At 39.5% G+C, this 24,743-nt stretch overlaps 1 protein-coding gene across 1 annotated transcript; it reads right to left on the bottom strand.

Moving 5' to 3' along the window:
• Window positions 1-2,181: 2,181 nt before the first annotated feature.
• On the bottom strand, window positions 2,182-24,743 carry shmt2 (serine hydroxymethyltransferase 2 (mitochondrial)). The gene is made up of 12 exons (XM_061070706.1): window positions 24,613-24,743; window positions 16,454-16,645; window positions 12,820-12,899; window positions 11,900-12,100; window positions 11,568-11,649; window positions 9,285-9,407; window positions 7,418-7,557; window positions 7,120-7,282; window positions 6,532-6,631; window positions 5,122-5,277; window positions 4,149-4,256; window positions 2,182-3,973 (listed from the first exon to the last, which is right to left on the bottom strand). The coding sequence occupies exons 1-12, from the start codon at window positions 24,643-24,645 to the stop codon at window positions 3,846-3,848; spliced, it is 1,506 nt and encodes a 501-aa protein (XP_060926689.1). The 5' UTR covers window positions 24,646-24,743; the 3' UTR covers window positions 2,182-3,845.

The raw sequence follows: 24,743 nt of genomic DNA, 5'->3' as shown, positions 1-24,743 counted from the left end.
GGGCGAACACTCTATACACACACAAACACACACAAGCACACACACGCACAAACCAGTTAGGCAGACTGAAGATACTTTTTCTAATTAATTGCTGGCATTGTCATTTATCCCTCTCTTCATTAAACAGACATGATTTATTGTCAGATCAGCTACGATGGAGACTGAATGTTATCATCTTTTTCATTTGTGTATGCGGGTGTGTGTGTTTCTGCAAAAACAAGGGGAGGATCAGAGGGGAGTTTGTAAGGCTTTGATATATGACCAGCATTACGAGGAAATGTACCAGATGGGTAAAACTGTGTACAATTATTACAATTAGAACTGAGAAGTACTTTTTCATCACACTTTTTCTTGCTTACGGACCTATTTATTTTACAGAATGATTTTACAATCCGCTCTGCTGCTAAAAGATATCGATCATATCAGTAGACATGTGTAAGACTGTTTGGTTTTGGCAGAGCTATGCGTTCTACTGCGTGTTAGTTACGCTTATAGCACAGTCAGAAGCTGAATCATTCCATAGTAGGCAAAACCTTAACCCAGATACCATTAGTCAATTTAAACTTGTCTCTTTAGCTATGGCCTTGTGATATAGTTTTGAGTGGTCCATTTATTTAAGGCATACAATTTTGACACATCTTTTCTACAACGGATATGGAGTCGACCATGTGTTTAATTGACTACATTTTTGGTATCGCAGCATAGATTTATTTTTCAACCCCACTAGCATACACCTACCTGAACACATCAGGGAATGTTACAGAGCAGGAATGAAAACATGCAAGGATGGCAATAATAAACTGGCATTAGCAATAAGGCCAAATGTCTGCTAACATGTACTACTACAAACCCTGCTGCACCAACTTACATGTGGGGAATCTTCAGTATACTTAGTATTTATGTTGATGTATATATATATATATATATTAACACATTATTTATTACACCTGATATGTCAATCACAGGTAAAATCATTGCGACAGATATTCAATTATTATTAATATGAGTAACACTGATTGTAGATGCAAACCTCTTATGAAATGTTATGGACTGATGAGCAGAGAGAAACAGTGAACTGATCTACAGTTTAGGTTAAGAATGAACGCAGGTGATGCAGCAGCATTAAACTGCAGAGAAATAAGCATCAGATTCAAATACCATGAAGAAAAAAGAAAAAGAAAACAGTAAATCAGACAATCACATCAACACATAATTGCTTCCAGTTTAAATAATTCTCTAAAGTGTCCCACTAAGGCAATAGTACAGAGGAATAGTGTATGAATGGGCCATTGGAAAGACAGCATGGGAATTACAGGATAATGTCAGCAGCATCCAACCAAAGCAAACAACATGACAGCAGATCACCATCAATAAAAAGGACAACAGCAAATTAAACCCAGCAGACAATCTTGTTGGACATGAAATGCTTTGGAAAAATTATCACAAGTTGTCCAGTGCAGCTATTCCAAGTGTTTGTTGAATCTAATAATCCACGTAAAAAGTAACTGAATCGAGCAGGTGCATACTAACAGCTAGGAGAAGCTAGCAGAAGTTAGCAGCTGGTGGCAGAAGTTTAGAGAAGCTAGAAACAGGTAGAAGTTAGCAGTAGGGGGCAGAAGTTATAACCTTTAATAGTGGTGTAATAAACCTCTAACCACTGTCCCTCAACCCATTACTAAATGAAAACATCAAAACAGCAGTGGAGGAAATAAAACTTAAACCTATGTTATAATTTTGTCAAAGCCTTTCGTTAGTAAAATGTGTGTAATTAGTACAATGTTTTAAAGATAAATGTAATTGGTGTATTATACACTGATTATGAGGTTTGTATGTAAAATTGTATTTGTAAAGTAACTAGTAAGTTAATGTAAAATAAATGAAGTGGAGTAAAAGTTATGTGTTTTATATTAGTATCATAAATGTTAAGTACTTCAAAGTTAATCATTCAGTGCTTGAGTGCAAACCTTAACCAGATGAGTCATCAATGAGAAGACCGACCTGATTAAGTGATCTTATTAATCACTTTGTCACAATTTCAAACAATCTAACACACAAATACATCAGTGCTCCCAGACAAATGTGCATCATCACAGTCTAGATAAACACACATATAGGAATTATGGCCTTGTAGTATAAGTGTATGACAAGAAATGAATAATCATATCACTGAGACAACATCAGTTACAATTGCGTTATTCGATTTTTATTAGATTTCAGCTATTAACATAAAAATGTCCTGTAAAAGGCAGTTCAAACTTAATGTACAATTGCTGGCAACACATCAGAGATGAAAAAAAACAAATAGTGCATTTATGAACTCTAGTAAAATACTTGTTGGTGCATTTTGGCAACATCTACTTTATTGGCTGTCCAGAAAATATCCAGTGATGTGGATAATTCCTTTAATTCCGTTGACTTTAGAATCTGGGTTCTGTGCAAAGTAAGAGAGAAACACCCTGTTTCTAATGGCCTCTTTTCAGTTGTGCTGTATGACCACAGACAGAAATCTCGCTTCCTCACTGATGCAGTGATAATGACAACAGTGCCAATCTGAGAACCAGAGAGACAACAAAGTACCTCGAAAATGTTTTATCAAATCCAGCTGCTTCACAGTTTTCATGTGGTAAAGTAAATGACACTCAGAACAGACAGCACAACAAATCACTTTTCCCTCTAAATCCACAAATCATATTCATACTCGAGGTGAAACGATAGTTACACAGTTAATTCTATTTAAACAACATATACAAAAGTATATACTCTTTGTAAATGCACTTGAAGGAAATGATCCAGGATGACATCTGTATTTCATTTGGTTGTTTATGACATAACTAATATATAGAGCAATTATATTCTGACATTATATGAGTGCAGAGAAAAAAGAAGCGTAAAAAAGTACCTGGTTATTTTCACACCAAGGAGATGTTTCCAAAGCGGGCTTATTATATTGTAAAGCTATCTGATGCAAACAGAGTACTTTTTTTGTCTCAACTGTTGGCATGAAATGTATTTAAAAAAAAAACGTGAAGTTTGTCGTGATGCTCTATATTAATATTTCAGATGAAGATAAGTCCACCTCCTGTGCACTCAGACATAGACCCCTGAGAGACGGGGGGGGGGGGGGGGCTAGACAAATCTTTACTGAGTTAAAGGGCTACATTTCTGATTTTCAAGAAAATTCTCCTTTGAGAAAATGTTAGATGGTCAACACAACATTTTTGATAAAACAACCCTTCACATTATGAAGCTTTCTTATGAACATGGTTATGTAAACAGTAAATTAGTTAAAAAAAACATGCATGCATCTCCATGTGAATATAGAAATTTACATTATTGATTTTAGTTAGAACTCCTTACAGCATTAAGACTCTTTAGCATAATTTATTATATTTACCAATTATACATTACTCAGGCCACAGAGGCTGTGTGACCAATAACTGTTGCTTTGATTTGATTCAACATGTTTATTTAATCCTCGCTCTCATCAATGTTACAGAAATGTGTGTAAAAACAAGTGATAAAGATCTTCTACATGTACAATAGAAAATATTTTCTTCGCCCCTAAAAAAGACAACCCCTCTATAATATTGTATTTTTTTCTTTGCCTCAATATGAAGGCCAGGTTTCGGCCCCCCCAAAGAATAGTAAAATGATGACTGCAAAGAAGTATGAAAATGCAGTTTCCCAAATCTGACAGATTACAAGGAAACTTATGTTTCATCCCATTTTACTGGCAACAAGCACATTTGACTACCACGTGACATTTTTCCCGTCTCCTTAGACATTTCTGCTCAGCCAGCTTTCCATCACCTGGCTTGCAGCGTGCTGAGTCTGCACAGACTGGCCTAATGATCGTGGAAGCCTGGCATGGGGAAGGGCCTGGCGAAAGCTTCAACGCGGTGGCGTAGATCAGCGATGCGAGCCACAGTCTCTGGGTCCTGGAGAAGAAAGTTCTTGAAGTCTTGGAGCTTTCCTGGAAAACACAACGGAAAAAGAGAGTGTTCATCTTTTTCTTTAGAAACCAAAGAGCCTTCTTTACTCTCATGTTTCTGTATTCAACTATTTAATATAGCATAATGTCATTCATTTGCTGCATTTCAACTAACAGGCTAAACTGTAATCTGTCTCCCTCCTCACATTAGGCTTACCTGTCTTTTTCTTAACATCCAACGCAATCTTGAAGCCTTCGTCCATGAACTCCACCACTTGTACAAAGTCTCCTTCTTTGAACTGCCTAGATGTCAAGGCTGGAGCACCTGGAACAGAGACAATTACATATTTAATGTATTTATCTTTTAATTCAGCATTTATTTAACCAGGGAGGTCTCATTGAGAAACAATTATCTCTTTGACCAAGGAGTCCTGTTCAAGATGTTCAAGTTTCATACATAAATACAAGCAGAGACAGATAAAACAAAAAAATCATACTAACAAATCCTGCAGCTTGAAATAAAAAGTGAAGACTGGTAATTTCTTCCTTTTACTTTTACAGTTCAACGGTCTGTTTTTCCTTTTTTTAAACTGAGGAACCATATGGTCTTTGGAAATAAAATAAAAAAACAGAGCCCTTGAGCTTCTGGAAATTTTGAAATAGCAGATTCTAGATGTGCCAAAACCAAACAGATGCTGACAATCAATGGGCCACAAAGGTGCAGTCCAAGTTTCGATAATAACAGCAGAGCATTGTGCTGCTGGTGAAGTATTTGCCTTAAGATTATGCTAAATATGTCACAGAGTAGAAGTGGAGCTCTTGAACTTCCTGGAAGATGATTAAAAAGCCAAACATGCTTAATTAATTATGTTTTGCTCAGTGCTTGTGGCTTAATTGGTGGCTGACTAATTTCCATATGCAAAACTACATTTTAGAAAACTAAGCAAAACAGGCCAAGTGGAGTCGACTGCAAAGTAACTATGACAAAAATAAACTCTCTCCATCTCAGTGTGTTGGTCAGAACAACTGAACAGCACTAATTATCTTGAGTAGGAATATTGTTTACCGTCTTTTGAGCTATAAAACTTTCTGATTATACAAATCAGAGCAGTTCTTTTTGTTTACTAATAAGTATGGCATGAACTTGTCTGAGTGGAGCTAAATGTGGTGATGTCTGACGAGTTCCTTACCTAGCCTGAGGCCACCAGGAGTCAGGGCGCTCTTGTCCCCAGGGCAGGTGTTCTTATTGGCAGTGATGGAGGCGAGCTCCAGCACCCGTTCGGCTCGGGCTCCGTCAATGCCCTTAGGCCGCAGGTCCACAAGGACCAGGTGGTTCTCGGTCCCGCCTAAAATATTCAGCATTATGAGTTAAAACTTTTGAAGAGGCCATAAGTCCAAAGCTTCTTGGACACATACTTCACCTTTAAGCTTTTGATCAAACCCTCTCAACTTTGAATTAATGTTAATGAGGTTATGTTTCTAGATTTATTAACTTGAAGATATGTAATTGATGAAACCAAATTACTGTCAAGGCCCCAAATGTTTTACATCTTCACTTTTCTCATGCATTTGTCTACTTGTCTACTCAACTGATCACCGTGTTTTACTTAATCAATGAAAAAAATGAGTCTGCTTTTCTTTGGGAGCTCCGACAAGTGAGTAACGGCCAATTCCATTAAAACTACATTTTAATCAATTTCACTGAGAGTAAAGTTGATTGGTATTGTGATTATGAGCAAATCAGGAAATTCGTGACAATGATATTACAATTAAAACCATGATCATTTGTAATTGTTTCATATATATATATACACTTAGTTGACAGACTCCTGACAGCACAGGGGTATATTTTGTCCACCCTTGCTCTATCATTGAGACTGGGCTAAATAACAGAAACAATCAAGTTTAACAACACAGCAACGACAGCCTCTGCAAAGACCAAAAATTTCAATCTACAGCTCTCTAACAGTTTTAATAAAACATCAACGTTAGCATTTAGTGCAGTACTTCTGCATTAGTCTACATTAGTTTAAAATGAGAGTACCTATTAAATTAGCATCTGACTGAATATTTTATTCTAAAAAGGACATTGCTGAAAATGTCTAAATCATATGTAAGCCGCTTACTTGAGAAACTGCACGATTTTATTTTTTTACAAGTTTCTAATTTAATTTAATCAGTATAAAACACAGCTTTCCTTTTTTTTCTTTTTAAAGCGACATCTACAAAGGGATTACAAATAAAAAGAGTACGCAAATAAAGCAATGTAAGCACAGGACGTGTCTGTATTTGTTAGGGTTTCAAATGAAGAAAAAGCTGAGGCCAGCGTATCGAATGCAGTACAATATTCTACTTTTCACTCACAACCACAAAGTGAGCACTTTCTGGTTTCATTTTCTTGACTGACGAGGTAGTTACTCTGACATAAGCCCATTTGCACATCATGAATTTAAATGCATTTCTGTTGTTTTTTTAACAATGTAATTTCAATGCGGTGACAGGACATTTCTCTTTATTGACCTGTGTTTTGAATTTTTCTTATCGTGTTTGCTGAGCCAGTGTTTAAAAGTAAGAGAATGCTTAAATATAAATTACATTACCTGATACCAGGGTGTAGCCTTTACTGAGAAGAGCTGTGGCCATTGACTTAGCATTCTTCATCACCTGGGCAATATACTCCTTGAACATGGGAGAATTAGCCTGGTCACAAAGAAAAGATAAGGCATTAATATATACATGACATTGTATTTTTCTATATTTTTTTTAACTTAAGTCTTTGTTATTTTTGTCTTGGGAGATAAACACAGGATACTTTCCTAATATGACCTTATGTAAGTGATAAAGACATGTTGGCAACTTTGGAGAAAATTCCCTCCAGTGGTTAAAGTAAAATATGCAGCCTGTCTGTCCTCTTTAACATATTACATTTCAATAACCATTTATCACAACATTAATGACCACACAGTTCACACTTGGGAAAGAAAACAGACAGATGTCTGCCTGTAGCTCAGGGAACAAGCATCTGAGGCAGGTGGTGTCAAAGCATCTCAGGGGTAAGATTTCGTTTCACTGTAAAATTTGATTCAACAGTTATCAGTGTCTTATTACGAGATAACAGAGCAGCATAATAAAGCGCTACATCAATACAAAGTTCGTTATGAAACAGGGCATGTGTGTGCAGTACTGACCTGTCTGAGAGCCACAGCCACACCAGCGATGGCGTGGTTGTGAGGTCCACCCTGCAGCGAGGGGAAGACAGCGAAGTTGATCTTGTCCTCCAGGTCATACATGATCTCCTTCCCCTTCTTGTCCACTGAGCGGACGCCCTTACGGTAGAAGATGAGGCCAGCCCTGGTCAAAACAGAGCAATTTACTAACTGGGCATTTTTAGCATTCTATCTTTCTCTAAAACCCAAGTCCAAATGTATCCCTGCTAATGTTTGTCCCTGCCGGTGCCTCCTCTAGCACATTGGCTGTGCTTCTTACCTGGCTCCACGGAGGGATTTGTGTGTGGTAGACGAGACCAGGTCAGCGTATTCAAAGGGAGAGGGGATGGCTCTGGCTGCTACCAGACCGCTGATGTGGGCCATGTCAGCAAGCATGTAGGCCTTGATGTCAGTACATAGCTGAAAGTGAACGGATGTAAAAGAAGAAACAAAGTCCAAATTAGGTTTCACATTTATACCCCACTGCAGGAAATATTAACTTTTCATCTTTCTTTGTCTGTAAGATAGCAGGATTATGCAAAAAGTACGAATCACAGTATGGGTCAGGGAAAAACCCCTAAAATATTGGTACGGATCAGGGGTCATTTTTTCCACTTCCTTTAATGTTGTTGGATAGGCTTTTTCTTTGTTACATTTTCATAAATTTCCCAAGGAATAATTAGTAAAAATTCACAGATATTAGCAAAAAATATCAGGTTAGTTTAGGGGAGTGATATCTTTGAATGTTTGGTATTTGGTACAGTATTACCAGTACACTATTTAGCAAAATAAACATCTTAAATCTTCTTTTGAGTTTAATTTGCCAAATTGGAAGATTAAGTATCAAAACGGGTTAGTCGTCTTACCTAAGAGTACAGACTGTTCTCTGTACTGAAATGTGAGATAAAGAGATATGATCTCTGGGCTCTAATACATTTACATTTTTCCCCCACGGTTAAGATTTGATAACTAACGCTACATCTGTTAGCAGTTCCTACCTACTCAAATGGCAGATATTTCAAATGGGAGCTGGTGTAATTACACTCTTCAGTTGTCTTCAGAGGCCAGAAATATTACAGTATAATTCAATAAATCCTGGCTGTCTCTTGCCAGTATTTATTGAAAAAGAGACAAACAATAAATAGCTCGCTATCATGCAAATGACTTGCTGGCGAATGATCAGAGTAGTAAACAATCTTTTAGTGCTCCAATTAATATGCATTATCATGACAACCTCCCTTCCCTCATATCTAAACTGGATCAGCGCATGTTTATTAGATTAAAGGCATGGGAGATGGCAGGGTTACTGGAGGGGGTAAAGAACACAAGAGGGTGATGTGCAGTAGCTGATGAACACAGATAGTGAATCAAATTTCAGATGTGGTGTGTGTGTGTGTGTGTGTGTGTGGGGGGGGGAGCTGCTCCAATCTAGGTAACAACGCTGAAAGTCTGGAAAGGAGCCCGGCCCAGCAGATTCAGCCATAAAACGGTGAACAGTTCCAGAGAGACATGCCAGGGGGAAAATATGGCCCCACTTCAGGCCTAGTGGCAAAGTAGTTATGGTGCTTAATAAAAACACAGCTCTGTAATGGTGGGACACTCCATCTGATGGTGCAGGCTAGAGTGGAGCTCTGCAACAAAAGGGAAGCAGTCATGGAGTGAATGAAGTGAGTCAGCGAGTGGGTATAACAAAACAGATAAAGGGGCCTCTTGTGCACTGTCAAAGAGCAGTGAAGTGTGCGGCTAGGAGTCGGTGCTGCGTATGCGTGAGCCGGTGCCATGTTTAGTTTGGTCGAGTAGGCGAGAGAGGAAGACAGCATCTGTGCTGGTGTGCAAAAGGTTAAAAGAGACTCAAAATCGGTTTGTGTTTGGAAGTCAAAAGTTAAAAAGTGAATATTTAGACCAGTCTCCGTCTCTTTCTGCTCTAGTTTTTAGAACAGACGGAAATATGTTTAGAAATAATCCTAGCCGGGTTTCACCGAGGGAATCAGGTGACAAAGTGACAGGTGAGTTTAAAATAAGATGTCCTTCTTCAGGCAGGATGAGAGGTGGAATAAACAGGCTGCTGGTAGAGCGAAACACATAAATAGAGAGATGGATGGGGTAAGAGCTGGGGGACTTTTGAATATACAGAGTTCTCCGTGCACCTTCTTGATGCGGGAGTAGTCAATGAGGCGGGCATAGGCGCTGGTGCCAGCGATGATGAGCTTGGGTCGGAACAGCTTGGCCGTCATCTCCAGCTGCTCGTAGTCTATGAGTCCCGTTGCAATCTGCAGAGACACAGAGAGAGAAAGACATCATGAGAGGAGAGAATAAAGAGGACGTGGAAGAGGAATATGAGAATATTAGAGGGAGAGTAAGGGTCAGGAGAACAAAAAATGAGGAGAGACATATCTTGAGGATCAAAAGACAAGATATCAACATTTTTTTTTTTCTTTTGAAGATTATTTGAAGCACCTGCAATTGAGGCACTTTGGCTACCTTAAAAGGGGAAGAAATGTATCTAAGGGAGACATTTCAACCCATCATATCATGGAGGAAGATAAGGCAATTGCAGTAATCCCCCCCTATTTATCCTAATTCAACCTTTCAGGGACCTACTCAACTGGTGTAATGAGGCTGAACAGATTGGAGGTTGGTTTGGAGACTTTTCCTGCTTTTTTCACTGAACTGAGCAATAAAGAGGCATGTTAGACCGTCTATTGTTCAGTGGGTGAACTTCAGAGTCACATGAAATGGAGTCAGGAGCACTCAACTGACCAGTTTGTCTTGTGTCAGAATCTGAGGTTTTAGCCCCAAGCCTTCACTCCAAGAGCCAGAAAAGAGAGAAAGGGCAAGATGGAGGAGAGAAACAAAGTGAGAGACAAAAAGGATTGAGAAGGGACACAGGAAAAGAGAGAAGAAAGAAGAAGGGAAAGCTTTATTTAGACAACCTGATAATCTCCCATCTCCAGAGCACATCTATGGATGCCCCCTCACTCCATCAAGCTGCTCATTGTGAAGACAGAGCCAGTGGTGCTGGCCAGCCTGTCGATTTCCCATTATCTCTCTCGCAGAGGGGTCCTGCCAGCCCATACATCAGCAGGTCTGGACATGCACACTTTCATGGCTATCCATCAGCCGCTAGCAACACTACCACACAACTATGTCCCAAGGAAATAAAATGCTGCACACTAACACATGATGATGATCTTATCTACATGTTAACTTGAAAAATTACTGGTCACATCTGAGTGGGCCTGTTAGTACAGATTCTCATGGAGGTGGAAAGCAGCACTCCAGTTGTTTTATGTTGTATGCTAATAGGATTGAATGGCTGGATTGGGGAAAGACTGGCCACACATCAAACAACACTTGAGTTGAAGTTGCTCTGTCTGGCAAGCACCAGTAAGAGCGAATGTCTGATGGGATAATGATTCCCTGAGTTAAATACTGAGGCTACATATCAACTTATATGTTTTTGTTTTAAAATAAAACAATCTCTGTTCAGGCAAAATTCCCAGTTCATATAACAAACCCTAATTCCATTCAAATCCCAAACTTGTACAAAGTAACTTACAAAATAATAGGACGGTCAGGGGTAAGTCAGGGGTAGCTGTTTACAATGACCACAAACATTGAAATTAATGTAACATAGATTGACTTCAAACTGAGAATATCTGCCTTCTGAGGTGGCTCAGTCAGAGCCCAGACCATAACCCAGTGAGGGCAGATGCTGTGGTATGACCCCAAGAGAGCGGTTCACACCAGACATCCTAAAAATATCACTGAACTAGTTCTATAGATACATTTTTTCCACCAGCAATGTAAGTTTTATGTCTGTGTTGTTATTAGTTATGCTGGGGGTCTATAAATGTGAGTAAGATAATGCTGAGATCACATTTGATGACATTTCATTCCAGATGTTTCACATACATTTTCTTGCCTCATAGTCAAATACATTATTTCGCAAAATAACCACATTAAGTGCAGTTTATCAATAAATACCTGCACAATTTAATAAGTAGCAGAGATGACCTTGTACAGAGTGCTGCTGCAGAACAAGTCAAGCTTTGCACTGGCAAGTCCAGACATCTGACAAGTCTGTGGCAGCTCTGACCAACTGTTTATGAGACAGTCATAGAAAACAACTGACCCTGAAATCCTGCACACGACTGTCTGAACTTTAAAGGACCAAATTATAGGAACGAAAGTCTATTCATCTGACAATCCAACATGATTATACATAACATTTATTCATTAATTCCAAATATGGTTCTGTATAAGCTGTATCAGCTGCACAGCTTTCATGATACTATAACATGCTTTTATCACTGTTTTATCAATTTGTTTAACCAAACATCTTCACCATTTTTAGGAATCTTGTTTATCACTAGTAGAAAACTCCTCTTGTTTGTTACTTGATACCAGTAGTAAGGGTCTCTACTTACGTTTAGCTTGTATGGCATGGACTCAAAATAGATCGAGGTTGCTGAGATCCTCTTCACGTCAGACATGTAGCCATGGGTCAGACTTGAGTGACAAAAACAAACAGGCAAACACATCAGTTACAATACTTTGCAAACAACCCGATTTAAGTTAAACAAAAGTTAAACAATTTGCAGCTAAAGAAAAATAAATAAAATTCATTCCTCTGGTCCTAAATGTGACGCTGTAGCATAGACCTAGAAAACGGGGCAACTTTGCAAAAGTGTGAGTAGAGGAGAGAATAAGTGACAGGGCAGTGATGAAGTGTTAAAAGGAAACCACAGTAACTACTCACTGTCCTCCGTCGGGCAGGTCCAGGCCCATGATGCGGTCGTGGGGGTTGAGGACGGCCGTGTAGACAGCAAAGTTAGCGGGTGAGCCAGAGTATGGCTGGACGTTCACACCCCACACAGCTGGGTCCAGGTCAAAAGCCTCCAGGGCTCGCTTCTGACACAGAAGCTCAATTTGGTCGACCACTTCTGCTCCGCCATAGTATCTTTGAATGTATGGTCACAGGTGTTCGAGAGAAGGAAAGAAAAGGAAACAAGATTTGCTTTGAATGAAAAACACACACTGTACAAACAGATCCTGGAAATCACTTACTAAATGAAGTTAAGATACAAATTCAGTTTAAGCCAATCTACAACAATCCCTGTTACATTCCATGAGTTTGTGACAAATAACAGTGTTGGTCAGCAAATGGTGACCTGACATTAGATCTGGGACACATTGGGTGAAATTACAGAGAAAGACACGAATTTTACCTTTTAGCTTCATTAATTTAAATTAGTTCATGACATTTAGGTGTAAGATGACAGACAAGTATAAAGTGGGGGAAAAAAAAGATGAAACATATTCATTAGGAGGGAGCTTTACTTTAGGCAAAAGAAAAATCCAATTAGGAACATTTCAACAGTTCTGTTTGCTGCTGTTAAATGTGAATTATCCGAGGGAAATAATAGAAAACAGAAAATAGAAAACATCCAACTATCCGCCTGGCACCAAATTCTTCCAATGTATCCCCTTAGGAATCTATTTTGGCAAAGCAGAGGCTGTGGATTATTCGCTGTGTGGCTGGCACAGTAATACGGGTAGAATGCACAGTATAAATCAGTGCGTGCCTATACGTGTGTTTGTGTGCGTGTCTGTGACAAATATCCCGAAGCGAATATCAACAGTGTTAATAATCTGGGGTGTGGCTGGATAAATGCTCACCTTCTCCCTGGGTAGCCTTCAGAGTATTTGTTGTTGAGACAGGAGCCCTGAGCTTCCAGAGCTGCTCGGCTGCAGAAATTCTGTGGTGGTGACACAAGCACAGACACACACAGTCAGATCAATGATGCCATTGGACAAAAGGGACAAGGATGGCAAATTAAAGTCTGTTAAGTGATAGTGAGAAATCCCCCTCCAGCTAAAGACAATCATTACAGTATTGAACCTCTGGGCTTCCATAGACTAACACTCTGCACTTCACAATGCTGCTTGAGGATACAAGATAATATAATAAACTTTTCTGCCTTTTTCATCATTTTGCAGTGTGTGTGAAACATACTTTTATTTCAGAGAGTGCGGTTTGCAAAGGACAATTATTCCACAGATTTATAAAACATCGTGTCCATGTGCTTGAACATAAGACATGTTAAATAAGATTAGTTTAATATACCATTACCAATAACTGATAAAGAACTCAATGATATTTATGAACCCAAATTAAGTAAACTCATTCCATTGATTTATTTTTAAAAATTACTGCGAAACATTAGATTGGACCAATAATGATCTTATACCAGAATCATGATCAGAACTGGATACAACTTTAGTTTATTAATTAGATCATACTTAAGAGGCATTTTGACAAATATTTTAGAAACCTTTCGTTTAATCTTTGTTTTTAGAAAACCATTCCTTCATTTGAGCTTCTCAAAGGTGAGGATTATCTATCATGATGAAGGGCTTATGATTCAATATGTTGGGATATACAACAATACTGAAAAGGTGATATTTCAATCTAATCCTTTAAAACATAGTATAAAGAATACACCACCATATTAATTAAATAATTGTTGTTTTTTCCTTTATATGCAACAGTTGGATCTGCATTTGCATTCATCCCAGTCCCTGTCATATCCAAAATCCTTGCACTAGTTTTCAGCAAAGCAAGAATCTTTTCGTAAACATATTATGTAAATAAACTAAATGTGAACTGACAGTTTTACATAGAGTAGTTGAGAGAGATCCACTCATTCCATTTGCTGTGCTCTCATTTTGGTTGTGTCCCCAAAGTCTTTGATGTTGGCACAGTACATTTTGCAGCTTGCAAGGCTCTTGTCAAATGGCTCCTTAATTGTGGAAGCCGACACTTCAGCTCTGTACTCCACGGGAGCATGTATCACTATTTGGTTTCTGCCATTAATGGTAACATTCTTCACCACCCATCATTAACGCATACCACTTCCTGTCTCCAGTTTATGTTGGCTATGATGAGTAGAATAGGTGATTAATACAAATTTAGCTATTGAGGATTTAAATTAAACACAAAACTTTTGTCCTGCCACTACTTCACGAAGGGGTTTCGGCCCTGCCTTGTATGCACGTAACCACCCACAGCTTTTGTGATTTTATGATCAGCTATTTAAGATTCTCCTGTTTGATTTTCCTCCACTGAGGTTTCTTTTTTTCTCTTTTTTGGGGAGTAAAATGATTCTGTTTGTTGACATATTATTGGTATATCAGAGAATTTATTTGTGAATATGTATTCTGGAGATTAGGAGTTTCTCCAAATCCTGTCAAACCCTTCTTGCCACACAGACACTTCCCTCTTATTTATTTCATAAAATTAAAGGACAATGTACAAAAATGTTAAACTAAACATCAGAGGTATATATATATTAAGTTGCTTTTAATGTTTTTACTGTAAGCTTAGCCCTGGCAAAGTGTTGAGTTGCATGTATTTGGGCACAGGAAAATATGTCAATTTATTTTTTTTAATTTTATAAAAACAACACATTGCTGTTTTTAATCACACTGGCCAGTAAAAGGCTCAGACACAAAGCACACACAAACACCTACAGTCTCCACCTGCTCTGGCGGTGCTCGTGTTGTGTGTGGTTATGATAATGTTTCACCTGGGAGCCAAGAGGAGATCAAGGGAGATAAGAGCTCCAGTACCAGCTTTCTGCTGCGTCCGTCTGTCATGCTGACGACTGTGCATATATTAGAAAAAGAAATTAATTTGCTTTTCGGGGACTTGAATGTGTGCGAGTGCGTCTGTTTTTACATCCCGATGGCGACTTCAACCTGAATACACAAATCCGTAGAGTCCATGTAGTCCAGCCCACTTTATACAAGGGTATTTTTTTTTACAAACGCCACATTTTAGCACAGAGGCTCCAGTTAATGACAAGTACTTTAACTGCATTGAAGTAAAAGGCCAATAGGTACTTTATAAAAACAGATGTTCATAGAAAGATACTATTTTCACTTGGTGAAACTTGGTTTTAGGATCAGGGAAGTGTTAGGTTTAGGGTAACAGTTAGCGCTGCAGCATTTAGTTAGTTAATGTCAGGGTAAAGGGTTATGGAATGCATTTTGTGTACGAGTGTGTGTGTGTGTGTGTGTGTGTGTGTGTGTGTGTGTGTGTGTGTGTGTGTGTGTGTGTGTGTGTGTGTGTGTGTGTGTGTGTGTGTGTGTGTGTGTGTGTGTGTGTGTGTGTGTGTGTGTGTGGTACTGAGATGCGCCAGAGAAAGAGGTGGGAAAGAGGCAGAATGAAGATATCAGCTTTATCTCACACTCGAGTGGTCAGGCTTTGTGCTGAGAGGGAGCTGATATACTCCACTGAACAACTACTGTGGCAAAGAGACAGGAGCAGAGAGAAAAAGAGCAACACGGGATAAAACCTTGCCTGCTTTTTTGAAGAGTAAAACGTTTTACATTTCACACCATGCAGCTTTGGAGTGAAAACAAAAGTGTTACACAAATGTGCTGCAAGTTATTCAAGCCACATTTGACTGAAGAACAGCAAACTGTGCACAGCTGGTCAGTGGGTGAATAATGAATGAATAGTGAGGATAATTTGAACTGCATATGTCAGAGTTCATGATATCTGTTTTTTGTATGCCTGAGTCAGAAGGTCACCATTATGCTGGAGAAGCAGTTCACTAAAACGTTAAAAAACAAGTAATTAACTGTTAGTATATAATATAAAGTTATTTTTCCAGTTGTTACTGAAAAGTACATATAAATGTTCATAATGTCGGTGTTTTCAAGGCACTGGACAAATGAAATCATATTTAAAAGAAAATCGCAGAATCATGATCACTAAATTGAATCTTAATGTCTGACTCATTCAGCAGCCAAACAAACTCATGCATTTCTTTGAAATATTGGGAAATATTTATTGTGAAATATAATCTGTGGAAATGGATTCCCAACACTGTTGCAGAAGCTCCCACAAATGTGCTGCACTTTGCATTTTCACTTTCTGTCCAGTTCATACCAAAACCTGCTTGATCAGGTTTAAGTCCAGAGACTGTGCTGCTCTTCCATTATGGGATTCCACAGTGTGACAACCAGTGTGCATTTGTTTCCTGCCTTTTTCTCACCATTCTGTTAACAATAGGCACCAAAACTTCCTGCAGGGCAACATTGTCCTGATAATTGAGGTGTAGTAGCACAATTTGTTCCCTCACTGACTTTTTTTACACCAAGTTTCTACCATTGGTTTTCTTGCTTATATTAGCAAGGTCATTTAAGGTTATTCACTTATCATGAGCCTATTAAAACTCAATAAAACCAAAAAAATGTGTCTCTTTTAATTTTGTTAACTGTGTATATTAGAAAGTTGCTTTACCTCAGACGCAATGAGCTCCAAGCCTCGGCACTGCCTGTCCTTCTCTTTCAGAAGAAGATTCCACATCTCAGGGTCGTCCTGGGCCAGGCTGTCCTGGCCTGTCCATGGACGATCTTCATTCTCGGTATGGGAAGCAGCGTGAGACTGCTGCCCACGTACACTGGCAAGAAGAGGGGCTCTGTGGCACAGAGGCTGTGGACAGAGACAAACGGTTAGGGGCTTTGATAAAAAGGAGCAGGGAAACAAAGAAAGGAAAACAATCAAGTGACATTGTATGAATTTAGTACATATATTAGCGATATTGTTAATTAATTTATAAACACTGTCATTGCACAGAAACTGGTCTCGTTAGGACTGTTATTAATTGCTGAATTTTTGGGAGATTATACTTTAAACTAAACCTGCAGATTGTACTACTAAATCCACAATACATCCATGCCTGTCCAGACAGAAATATACAGAAAACTGATCAAATTTTATGAAATGTATTGAGAGTATTTTGTCATATTTAGTATAAGAATTATTAGGTGATGATTCATGATCAAAGTTGTGTTTTGTGAGGTCACAGAAACATTGACCTTTTACCACTGAGTTCTAATCAGGCCATCCTCCAATCCAAGTAGCCGTTTGTTCCAGATGTAATGAAGTTTGCTCAAAGTCTTCAAAACCATAATTTCCCGAGTGAGGGTGTTGTTGGCACTGAGGATTAATTTGGACAACTGTAGGGTTTTTGGTGATTAGGAAACATTAAGCAAGATAAATTATCTTTGTAGAAAATGTGGACCTGTTAAAGGAGGGAAGAATCGATAACAATGTGTCCGATGAGAATGTGCTGATAAAAGGTAGTTGGGGCTCTTCTCTTAAACAGGCACCAACAAATAAGAAGAGACACACGTTACACATAAAACAATTTCTCTGCAGAATGTATCAGATCATTTTACATACTTGAAGTGACACTCTGATTTGTCCTACATAAATACAGAGACATTTGAGGTCTCTTGCCCTCCTCTGTTCCTCAGTCTAATATGTAGCCTGGTATAATTAGAAGCTGGCGTGTTTGCATGATATCAATTATCAGCATGGTTGTTCAATTATGCCTCTATCAGCACTTCTACAAACTGTTGGACTGACTTTTACAGCCTCAGTGTACCAAAGGAGGCATATAGAGAACAGATTCAGCACTTCCTGCTTATCTAATCTGGACTGGAACTGGAGAGTTTTTCCTCTGCTGCTGCAGCATGCCTGATCATGTGAGTGAGCACAGTCCATACAATTTTCACTGGCTCTATATCTTTTTTGAAAGTTTCACATGAATACCGCTCCTCGCTGGGCTAAGTCCTGGTTCTTCCATGGGCTATCCCTGGCTTGATATCACATACAGTAGATGCTTTGACTAGATAATAATACAATCTTAAAGCTGCATGTGTGTAACCTTCACAAGTCTCCTTTAAAAACCATTAAACAACAGGGAAAGCACTGAGTGGAAGAACTCTGAGGTTAACAAAAATCCCAGACAGGTTGATTGCACTCTGAAAAAATTGGCTCTCTGCTGTCATTTAATCAACAACATGATGACTCTGTGATGAGATCAATCCCACCACAACCAACCTATAGTTATCATCTGTACAGGTGTGCTGGGGTGTGAGGGACAACCTCTCTTTAATAGCACCATTAAAAAGCAATTAACACAATGCTCAGGACTGACTGAGGACACCCATAAGACAAAACCAAATGGTTGAGCGCTTAATCTTGTGTAGTGGTTGTATTACACCGTAAATCTAACAAAGACACTAACTATGGGATTTTGTACTTAAAAATAATGAATATTTGTCTAAGACAGAATGATAAATGCTACGTAAACCAAATGAGGAAAACTTCTCTGCAGGCAAAACGACCAACCATTAGTTTATAATGGTTTCTAGTGTAGTTTATATTGGATTTTAATAATTGTAATTAAAAAAGACTATGCAGACATGTCATGTGTACCAACTATGTACTACAACTATATAATCATGTATGTGTTTGAAGATTAATTTGTACACGTGAAACTGGCTCTGCACTGATGCCAGATAAAGTTCAGCATGTTTAATAACCCACTGGTCGTATTTCAGGATAGAGTTCACCAGTCTTCTCCTGGTCAGTGTGTGATGTGCTTGTGTATCCTGCATTATCTTGGGTTTTCGAACTAAGTGTTATTTTTGTGTTGATAGGAAACTTGGGCTCAAAGCAAAAAGTATTTTTTCTTTAGATGTAGCCCAAATGCAAAAACATTAACAAGGCAATCTACACACTTTGCCTGATGGAGGCGGCAGCTTCTGGAGGAAACATTTGTAATCTACCGACACACCTCTAAGTGCAGTGCAAGAGTTCAGTCACAACATGGCATCTCTTTCATAACTCTCACACAAACTGACAGGAAGCCACCCACAAATGTGCAAATCCCAATTCATAAATACAAAAGGATCCAAAAACATGAAGATGCGCAAAGAATAAGTTCTGTGAATTTGCCAAGATTTCAGTATGAAATGAACAACAAAAATACAAGTTAATGTGAGTCATAACTATTCAAGTCCAATAAACCAACGTCTGAGAAAACTTTACAAGAGCCCTATTCTCAGAAGCAGCTTGAAGATCGGCTCTTATCTAATCCCTCGCTGTTTGTCCAATCCTCTCTACTCCGCTGCTCCCCGGGGTGGCAGAGGAGACACTGGTGACACACCAGGGGAGGCGACAGCCACATTAATGGACGATTTCTAACAATCTCTACCTTGGCCTTCTGTCACCAGTGGCAGTGGTGATGGTGGGGAAGGGGAGAGGGTCCCCCCCGGGGGTTCTGGCTGAGATGAGGGCCTGGGGAGACAGGTCAGGCTGCCTCCGAGGACAAGTTTCTCGCAGAGAAATCACACGGGTCATTAAATCTTGACGGGAACTGTCCTTCGCTGTCTGGGTTTCTGCTGGTACACACCAGGGCCAGGGTAAGCAGCCAAAGAAAAACCCAACACAAGGCAAAGCTGCCATAGTTATAGCGTAGCTGACGACTGCAAAACAGACAAGGGTGCCTCTCCCTCCTCCTCTGCACCTCCACACTTCTCTCTGCTTTCCTTCTCCCCTCCTTCTGTCCCCATCATGTCACCCTACACTGCTAAGCAGACTCCAAGTTGCACTCGTGTGGCATTTTTATTAGTTCCTCATGTCAACCGTATCACTGCCATGGTGTCCAAACGGGACAGCTCTGGGCTTACACAAACACACAGGTCAGTCCCAGTGGTCTTCCTCTGTGCCTTTCCGCCTCACTTCGCAGTGATAATCATAACAGGAGATTAATTAATATACACAAGAAACTGATCCAAGAAGTGTGAGATCCAAGAACAAGCACCCATATGTCAGAGAAGAACTATTTTTGGCGACAGATTATGCTGTCGTTTGAAGGTGAACTTGATGAAAACTCTGCTGTGAGTAGAGGGGCAGGATAGGCCACATCAACCTGGGCGTTGAGCACAAAATAATGGCAGAGTCACAGATGTGCTGCATCTGCATGACAATGATAAGGTAATTGTCAGCAGTTTGCCTTTCCTCTCAAACATCTGTGACCAGATGACAACGGCAGAGGAGGAGTAACAGGAAGACGGAAAATCATTTTTTTCATTAATCCTACTTCTGTATTATTTTTGCCCATTTCCTGATGCAGCTTCCAAAGCAAGGCAATTTTACAGATGACTGCTGTCCATCAGTGGCTGTGCCAAACAGCATGGTAACACAAGAAAAACAGAGGGAACTACAGAGAAGGGGAAAAAAAACGTATGTACGGTCAGAGAGTAGAAGTGTCAACAGGGCAACAGCATCCGTCAGTCTGACAAGCAGTTGCTTCTTTCCCTGTCACTGACTAATAGTAGGGCTGTCCGTTACAAATTGCCCTGTGATTCAGTCTAGATGACACCAGGCGGAGAGATCTGGATGGGGTGAAGAAGCATGAAGGGACAAAGGCAGAGTCTGAAGCGACTCCACTCTATTTGGGTCAAAGGGTTGTAAGGGTGACAATCACAGATTTAACCGATGCCAGAACGACTCAGTTTTGGTGTAATTCTTCCGTAACGCTTTGTGCAGTGAAGAAGATGATGGTGAAAGAGCTCTTCACGGGGCTTCATGATGCCTTAGTGATTCAAGATACAGGTGCATGGTCTTTCTTGAACCTGAACCCTGTTGAGGAATACCAATACAGACGTGTCCTTCTTTGACGAGGAATAAACTTGCTTTGCTGTTGACATTTGTCTAGGGGTTCAGATGTGCTTTTTCATAGGGTGGGTTAGTCGGGCAATACACTCCATATATAGTACTGCAAGTGATTCTGGTCTTAATAAGGAACTTTTTTTACCAGTTTGAGGGATGTTAAAATGGGCACAACAAGGCCAAAAAACAAGTACCTCCAGTTCATATAAAGTATAGTAGTTTAAAAGACCGTTTCTGATGGGTGTCCAGATGTAGCTGGACAGCAGTCAGTCTCATACACTAACTCTAACCCTGTTTCTTTTTTCTTTATTCCCCAGATGTTCAACAGAACTGTCAAATTAACAATCTGCCAAAAAAGTGAAAGTTGAAATACTTTACTCACTGATAGCTACACTTAGTTTGCTGCACTATTGCATTACATGATCAACGTGTCCTTTTGAATTCAGATGTTGTAAGGTTTAAGCTTTTGTCATCCATGTGCTGTAGATTGAATCTAAGACTAAGAACCTTCAAAAGCCCTTTATTTTGTACCTATACAATTCAATCATCATCTGTAACAGAAAAGAGAGTATGTTAACGTCGCACATTACAGTCTGAGGTTGTACTTGAGCTCAGCATCGCAATATGAAGGAAAGTTAATCTTGTTCAATCATAGCTCTAGCACTGATGTAATGTGAAGCCCTAAGATGTCTCACCGAGTACGATTTGATGGAAGTGCAGAAACACTCAGTTCGCTCATAGTTGTGCAGTAGTGTTACAGAGTGATGGCTCTTCTACCACAAAATATCCTTGACAAGTACTGACTAAGGTGTGCAGAGACACACAAGTTAAATTTAGACTTGTCATCTAGTTAATTAGTATCAGCAGACTCGAGGACTCATCAGCACCAGGTAAAAATGAAAAGCTGCAGCTGAATGTTTCCTACACTGCATTCATTGCTTATGTTAATGATGTTCGCTGATTTGCATTGGAGTTTGTTAATCCTGTACAGTCTGAGCTGGAATCTAATACCTTCAGCAGCTAGTCCAATTCAGAACAAACATGCCAGTGATGAACAAGAAAATGTGTGTTTGTCAGAGAAAATAATAACAAAGTTTCCCTGGTAACAAGTTATCTTCATGGGATCAATCCTTAAACTGTCCCCTAAAGAAATCCAGGTCAACTGCAACAAGAAAAAACTGCAATGTGACCTATGAGGACACCACATGGTTTCACCTAAAGGAAGACGGTCTTGTGAGGCCTTCGAAAATTCAATGAAGAGTCACATTTAACCACTTAGGCTCAATAGGAAATGTGTGCAAGCACGTGAACCACTTTGTTTAATAGTAACGTCCGACATACTGATGGTGACTTATAAAATCTAGGTCTGAGTGAGAGCCTTCTCCTGTAAGACATTTTTGTGAGTGATGGCAATGTGTGCCATACAAGAACAACACTGGTAAAACAAGACATGTAGCGAATGGATCTGAACTGCAATTTTCTCATCCCCCCATAACCATCTGAAACTGTAACAACGTTGGATGCTTTCAAAAATCCCTGTTCGACTGGACGTCTGTAGACGGCTCACTTTTCCAGTAACCAGCTCTACAACCGTACAATGAGGCAACAGAACAAAACACACATCTTTTGTGCTATTCTGGGAAGTGTAAGAAAACATCAGATCATAAAGAAACAATGGTGACCACCACAGTCTGGGTAATTAAATAGACTCAGAGTGGTATAGTACCCTACAATTACTGTCAGAAAAAAACCTTATTTAATTTTTTTTAAAGGGATTTTCATGGTAGGAATCGGACTGCATATTGTACGAGGATAATATCCTGTCATTAAATTACAACTTCATGAAGCTTATAACCAACAGTGACAGATGTCAATAGAGAGAGCAAATTCCAAAAGGGAGAGAGGGGTTGCTTCACTAGTCCAGATATAAAAAAAAACAGGCGAACTCTGGATCCAAAAACAAATCATGACACTGAGAATTGAGAAATCTTGTACTTTGCCTTGTGATAAACAAGGCACAACAAAAAGCAAGGTATGCTGCTTTGCAAAATTCAAAAGCTCCATGTGTTTCAACTCAAATTCTTCATCACAATGTAAAAACAAGTGGCAGCTAATTGTTTACGGGTAAGTTCAGGTAATGCACTGACAGCTGTGTGTATTAGGTCAGTGGACCTTGGAGCTTAGACTCTCTGTATGAGGATAATATCTATATTGTATCATAATCAAAAATAAGATTACAATACCATGGCAGATACAATGCAGCTATAAATATTCCAGCAGTCAAGAAGCTGCTGACACTGCTGAAACGGAAGATATTACTTCCCTTATATGACAAAAAAAAGACAGTGTTATCTGTTTCATAATTTTTTCAAAGTTGGCAGTAAATATTTGCTTGAAGCTTGCAGAGTACAGTTCCGACCTTTATTGAACTTTGGACGTTGTTGGGGACAGGACAACTGCTTTCTAGTTAATATATCAGTGTGTGACGCTTCTCTGATATCTGCATTGAGTAACAAAGACTGAGGCTCCTAACCTGAGGTGCATTTCAGTTCTAAAACAGCCTATGTAATGCTGTAAAACGGCAAAGTGCAGTTCTAGTGTTTTCATAACTGAGACCAAGTCGTAAATGCCGAGAACAAAGTAAAAGATCGTGGCATGTCAGGAACGATTTATGTGGCAATCACTATGTGCAGCGTCAGTAACTGTACGAACCAAGTCAACATGTAAACACATGTTAAAAAATAGCACTTTTTCAGGCTGTGCTCCACTTTACCACAGCAGCACAAGTTTCAGGAGGCACATGATGCAATCAGATTTTAGGATTGCATTTTCAGTTTTCCAGGATGGTGTGTGGGTAGCAGCAATGTCCCCAACTGAGGGATTTTATGTATAAATGTATGTTTCGATAAAATGGTGATCAATAGGAACGTAAACTCCTGGTTTCGGAGATACAGGAATAAAAGTCTGTACACTTTTTTTATATATATCCCGGTGGATTATTTTGTTTCTATATTTTTGCTCTGTATTTTGTCATTTCTTTATTTTAATTTTCTTTCTTTCTATATTAGGATCCCATTAGCAACAGTATAAGCTCTTCCTTCTGGGGTCCACCTCACACACAGTCACACACATAACTTAAACCTAAGACACAAACACAGCCACATAAACAATACAAATTTACAAAAAAACGGTACAGCTCATCTCATTAAGCCTTTTAAGTTCAGAGTGAAGAGAAACTAAATTATCTTTTCAACTTTTGGGCAAAACACCAGATTTGTGATCATTTAGAATTCTTTTAAAACTTCATAACACTTTTTCCCTTTTTCGTTCACACAGTTACGTAATACTTCTTATCAAAGACTGATATCTTTATAATAACTTTTAAGTTTTGTTGTACCAGTCTTGCACAGTTCCAAGGGAACACGGTTATAATACTTGTACTTTCACCATAATCCATTTATCATCTTACTGATGAGGACCCGTGAGTCTGAAACAAAGTTAAACTCAGTTAGATAAACTAAACAAGTTGTTTTGATGCATAGAAGCGTGTCCGTCGTGTTGCTGCTGACTTCTCCTCCACATGATGAAACCCAGCAGTCGCTGTTGCATCATCACGTGGACTCAGCTGCAGCTCTGTACCACGCAGGCACGACTAGCCTGCTAGCTTAGCAGCTAGCTAACCACTGACAGTTTCCAATGAGAAAAAAGCACGGCAACAACACGAGCAGAGCAGACACACAACTAGCAGCAATGGTCGTTAATCATTCTTTTATATCTGAGCTTACTCAAGCAGAAGTGGACCCCCCCTCACCCCATGGCTGTAGTATTAAGTAACACACACGTTCATCTGGCTAACAGCTCACAGAGACCCGCTAACTCTCGCTACCTGGGCAACACAGTGAGAGAGAAGCTGTGTGTATCGATGCACGTACCCGTGTGAGCTGCCTCAGCGTGAAGGAGAGCATGTTCCCAGTTCTCTGTTCCCAGTTCTGTGTCCAGAGGAAGAAGCAGCGCCGACTGGCTCTGGAAGGACTGGGAGGATGTCACGGCTGAGCTTGCCGCG

This window comes from Limanda limanda, chromosome 4, assembly GCF_963576545.1.
Source record: "Limanda limanda chromosome 4, fLimLim1.1, whole genome shotgun sequence".
NCBI lineage: Eukaryota > Metazoa > Chordata > Actinopteri > Pleuronectiformes > Pleuronectidae > Limanda > Limanda limanda.
Note: the sequence above shows the minus strand (reverse complement) of the source record. Positions and strands in the feature narration are given on the sequence as shown.

Bases quoted from the DNA above. Each gene is read 5' to 3' on its own strand.
- shmt2 (XM_061070706.1), bottom strand. From the start codon at position 24,645: ATGCTCTCCTTCACGCTGAGGCAGCTCACACGG. The intron at 7,558-9,284 runs GTGCACGGAGAA...GTTCACTTTCAG, and splicing joins ACTACTCCCGCATCAAGAAG to CTATGTACTGACATCAAGGC. The intron at 4,257-5,121 runs GTAAGGAACTCG...TCTCTGTTCCAG, and splicing joins TCCTGGTGGCCTCAGGCTAG to GTGCTCCAGCCTTGACATCT.